Source organism: Sorex fumeus, unplaced genomic scaffold (genome assembly GCF_029834395.1).
Source record: "Sorex fumeus unplaced genomic scaffold, SorFum_2.1 ptg000028l, whole genome shotgun sequence".
In the NCBI taxonomy this organism is placed as follows: Eukaryota; Metazoa; Chordata; class Mammalia; order Eulipotyphla; family Soricidae; genus Sorex; species Sorex fumeus.
This window is the reverse complement of record NW_026606085.1, coordinates 15738033-15743172: the sequence shown is the minus strand read 5'-3', so window position 1 is coordinate 15743172 and position 5140 is coordinate 15738033. Positions and strand designations below refer to the sequence as shown.

The 5140-nt window shown below is 42.6% G+C and overlaps 1 protein-coding gene across 1 annotated transcript; it reads left to right on the top strand.

Moving 5' to 3' along the window:
- The first annotated feature begins 497 nt into the window (after positions 1 to 497).
- Positions 498 to 1433, top strand: LOC130024193 (putative olfactory receptor 10D4). The gene has a single exon (XM_056114831.1). The coding sequence runs from the start codon at positions 498 to 500 to the stop codon at positions 1431 to 1433; it is 936 nt and encodes a 311-aa protein (XP_055970806.1).
- Positions 1434 to 5140: the final 3707 nt, after the last annotated feature.

Genomic DNA, 5140 nt, shown 5'->3' with positions numbered 1-5140 from the left:
AAATTTATAAAAGATAAAATTTATTTGATTTAAAGATAAAGCAGTTACCAGAAAAGAAACTGAAGCAGTCACTTAGACATTCCCAAATACTGGAAGCAACTATTATATACAAATTTGGAATTTTAGAAGAAAAGAACCTATCCTTGGAAACTGCAAACTACTGAAACGGATCCAAAATAATCTGAAGACTTGTTAAACATTTTAAAAGAATGAAATTTTAGACCTGAGAAATACAGTATCTGAAACGTGAAATTCTCTAAACTCGATGGAGTGAAGGTAAGGGAAGAATCCATAAACTTGAAAACAGTGCCAATACCAGTCTTATTTCTTGTAGTCTCTGTTTTCTAGATGTGTTTGTACCCCTGAGTCTCAATCAACCTCACTCTGTCACTAGCAAAATCAACTGAGGGTTCTGCTGGTAGCCAGTGGTAAAAGGTGAGCCCTAAGGTCATTTGGTGTTTCATTTCCCTCTCTTTTCAGGGTAAACATTAAGTTGGATGGCAGGAAAGAATCACACTTGGGTCAGTGAGTTCATCCTGCTGGGGATTCCCGACACCCAGGGCCAGGAAATGGTGCTTTTCGTGGTCTTCTTGCTCTTCTACCTCTGCACCCTGTTTGGGAACCTGCTCATCCTGGTGGCGGTGCTGTCCGATGCCCGCCTGCACACCCCCATGTATTTCTTTCTTTGCAACCTGTCTGTGCTGGACATCGGCTTCTCCTCTGTGACCTCTCCTAAGATGCTGTCCAACCTTCTCCTGAGGGACTGTGTCATCTCCCTGGGGGGCTGCATGGCCCAGGTCTTCTTCTACCACTTCCTCGGCTGCACGGAGTGTCTGCTCTACACCGTTATGGCATTTGACAGATTTGCGGCCATCTGCCACCCCCTGCGCTACACCCTCATCATGAACCGCCGCGTGTGCATCCTGCTGGCAGCGGGCACCTGGTTTACCAGCTCTTTTCATGCCACGATCCTCACCACACTCACCTTCCAACTACCCTACTGTGGGTCTAATGTGGTGGATTACTACTTCTGTGACATCTTTCCAGTGGTCAAACTGGCGTGTGGCAACACTGTCACCATCGAGACCGTGAGCTTCACCAACATCACCATCCTGGCCATGACATGCTTCCTGTTCATCCTGGTCTCTTACTTCCTCATCGTCGTGGCCATCCTCAGGATGCACTCAGCTGAGGGGCGGCGCAAGGCCGCGTCCACCTGTGTGTCGCACCTCACCGTGGTCACACTGTTCTTTGGGCCCTGTGCCCTCATCTATAGCCAGCCTTCACTCAGCGAGGTGCTGGCCATCCCAGTGCAAATCTTTGGGAATGTAGTCACCCCTATGCTGAACCCCACCATCTATACTCTGAGAAATAAAGATGTCAAAGGAGCCCTAAAGAAGCTGGCTGGGGGCCAGACTGTTGAGGGTCACTAGACTCTGGTGTGTGATGTTCAGTTTTATTACCCAACTTGCTATTAAAGGGGTTAGATGAACTCATGGTGGTTTTAAGGGCTTTCCTGACACTCCTCCCTCTCTTCCAACCTGTAACCTTTTCCTACTCAGCTACTGTCCTGCTTGGCTCTGGTGGCCATGCCAGGCTGTTCTGCCTCTCCCTGTTCGGGTCTGGTTCTCTGTGGATCCAGAGTGTTTCCTTTGTCTTTGTTCTGCCCTCTCTTAACTGATGGTCAAAACAGGCCAAGAGTGAAAACAGAGCTTTTCACTACAGGGTGCTGCTGTTTCCTACTGAATTCTCCAAGAACCAGCCTGCTTCTGGGATACCCCAAGATGATGTCTGCTATGACAATGATGAAAGAGTGATATATAGAGTGGAGTGGGTGATTGAAGCAGGATAACCTGGGTTTTTTCTCAGTCTTTGCTTCTCAAAATCAAAAGTCAGACGGGAACCTGCCAGGACCCTGAGCTTTCTTTAGTGGGCAGGGAGTGCTCCTGTGTTCAGGGACAAATTCAGCATTTCCATTACCCTTCACTTCCCTTGTGTCTAGTAACAAAAGCTCAATAATGGTAGGTTTTTGTGAGTGTTTGTGTGTGTGTACATTACTTTAAATGTATCTAATACTAAACCTTTCAGCCAACTGATTTTCATGTGTTTTCATTTTTTGTCTAGAACACTGACTTTACCTTTACAGAAGTAATGATTCTAATTAAGAAAATTGCATTATTGTGGGGTTGGGGTAGGGTGTTTACCTTGCACGCAACCAAGTCAGGTTCAACTCCTAGCATCCCATATTATCCCTTGAGCACTTCCAGGAGTAATTCCTGAGAGCAGAACCAGGAGTAACCCCTGAGCTTTGCTGGGTGTGTCCCAAAAAGAAAAAAAAAGAACAGAAATTTAAAAAAAGCCATTATTTATGTTTTGCTAGTTCACTTAGAGCAAGAGGGACAATATTTCTGGCGATTACTGGAATCTTCACCAGCAAGAAATTATCTAATCATCCCTTTATTTTATATTCCATTGTTTAAAAGTATTTTAATACCTGTTTTACAATACTCTGCAGTGACAGTATCCAAAAGCCATCCTTCCACTCTCTGCTGGAGATCTTTAAGTATTTACTCACTAGCAAAGCAAAGCCTGGCAAGCTCCCCGTGATGTATTCGATATGCCAAACACAGTAACAATGAGTTTCACGATGGAGACATTACTGGGCCCGCTCGAGCAAATCGATGAACAACGGAGGACAGTGACCAAGAGTATCCTGCTCTCAGGACAGAGTCTGACAAGCTACCGTGTCATATTCAATATGCCAAAAATAGTGACAATGATGTGTCTCATTCCCCTGACCCTGAAAGAGCCTCTCATGCGGCAACATTGGGAAGGATTAGTAAGGAGAGGCTGCTAAAACCTCAGGGCTAGGGCAAATGCAAACGTTACTGGTGCCCACTCGAGCAAATTGATGAATAATGGGATGACAGTGATAAGTGAAAATAATGAATAATCAATTCATTATTATGTCAAAATGTCATATTCCCACAGTATCCCATCGTGCAAACATATTAAAACTTGTTTTCTATTTTTATTATAAATGTACATAAATTTCCAGCATGTAGAACTATTTATTTGTTGTTGAGTATTTTTTGAGGTGGGGGGAACTCCCAGTGCTGCTCAGGATCTACTCAGGGGTCGCTCCCGGCAATGCCTGGGGATGTGTGTTGCCAGGGATTAAACTCAGGTTTCCCACATGCATGTTGAGCTCAGCCTATTGAGCTCCCTCTCAGGAGCAAACTATTTTAAACCACCTTCAGGTAAATAAACCCTGGTCTCCTGCATGACAGATGGGGATAACCCTTCTCCCCTATTAGTGATGATGAGGAATGCAGGAGACTGAAGTTTACTGACTGATAGGATTGAATCATTTGAGGATGGGAGAAAAAATCTGAGAGAGGTGAAGGTATAAAAATGACATCCAATAAAGGGTTAATATCCAAGCTATATCAAACGCTGGTACAACTTTTCAAGAAAAATATCAACTAACTATCAAAAAATGGGGGAAGAAATGAACAGAAACTTCCTCAAACTAGACATACAGATGGCCAAATAGTTAATGAAAAAAGGTTCTGGGCTGGAAGGTGCAGCATATAAGGAGCTTGCCTTTCACAAGATCTACCTGAGTTTGATCCCAGAAACCCTATATGGTCCCCTGAGCTGGCCAGCAGTGATTCCTGAGTACAGAGTCAAGAGTAAGTCCTGAGCACTGCTAGGGACGGCCCAATCCCCACCTCAACCCCCGACCCTCCCAACCCCCGACCCTCCCACCCCCCTGCCACCACCACAAAAGAAAGAAAGAAAGAAAGAAAGAAAGAAAGAAAGAAAGAAAGAAAGAGAGAAAGAAAGAGAAAAATGCTCTGGATAACTTATCAGGGAAACCCAAATCAAAATAATGAGATATCAGCTCACACCAGTAAGACTGGGACACATCACAAAGAACAGAAATATCCAGGGTTGGCATGAATATGGGAAAAAAGGGACACTCATAGAAATGTCAACTGGTCCAGCCTTTTTGGAAAACAATTTTGACACTTCTCAAAACACTAGGAATTGAGCTTCCACAACCCAGCAATTCCACTTCTTGGCATCTACCCCAAGGGCCCAACAATTCTATTCAGAAAAGACATCTGCATTCCTATGTTCACTGCAGCACTATGCACAATAGCCAAAATCTGGAGATAACTCAAGTGTCCCAGAACAGAAAACTGAATAAAGAAACTACAGAAATCTACACAATGGAATACCATTTGGTTTTCAGAAAACATGAAATTATGCCATTTTCTACCACGTAGATGGATCTGGGGAGTATTATGCTGAGTGAAGTCAGTGGAAGTAGAGGGACAGACACAGAATTATATCTCTCAAAAGGAATATAAGGAAACATAGTAGGGGAGTAAGGGCACAGACACTGAGAAATGGTCTTCAATAGGAAACATCCCTCAGGGGTGGGAAGTTGGGAACAGGACACTGGAATAAGGGTGTAGGCAAACGCTCCCTGGTGAATGTGGTGGTCTGGAATGTATAAACCCTAGCAATAATGGTTTCGTAAACCACAGTTCCTATTTTTAACAAATTAAAAATAGCAAGAAAATGTGAAAAATGCCATAGCTTAAAAGATAAATACTAACTATCTAATAACATCTTATAGATTTACATATTTTAAAATTATCTATCTATCTATCTATCTATCTATCTATAAGACATGTTTATGTACACCAGCAAGTAGCACAGGATTTACACATCATCCAATATATTATTATTTTGCCATGGAGATTACTCAAAAGGCTGGTGTGCATGCTTTGCATGTTGGGAATCAGGGTGAATTCTGACACCATATCATACACCCCAAGCACCACTGGGTGTACCCTATATATATGTATGTGCATATATTTTTAAAATATATATATTTATTTTTGTAAAGTTGTTTATGATTTATTAAATTCAATATTCCTACACCAATCACACCACCAGTGCACTTTCCCACCACCATTATTCCCAATTTTTCCAACTACCTCTCAAGCCTGCTCCTATCACAGACCCTGAATAATTTATTTTATATTGCTTTGTTATAATTCACTAAAAATGATCAAAAATATTTCCTTAGAAGTTGTGTGAATATTGTTGTATAGAGTCAGTA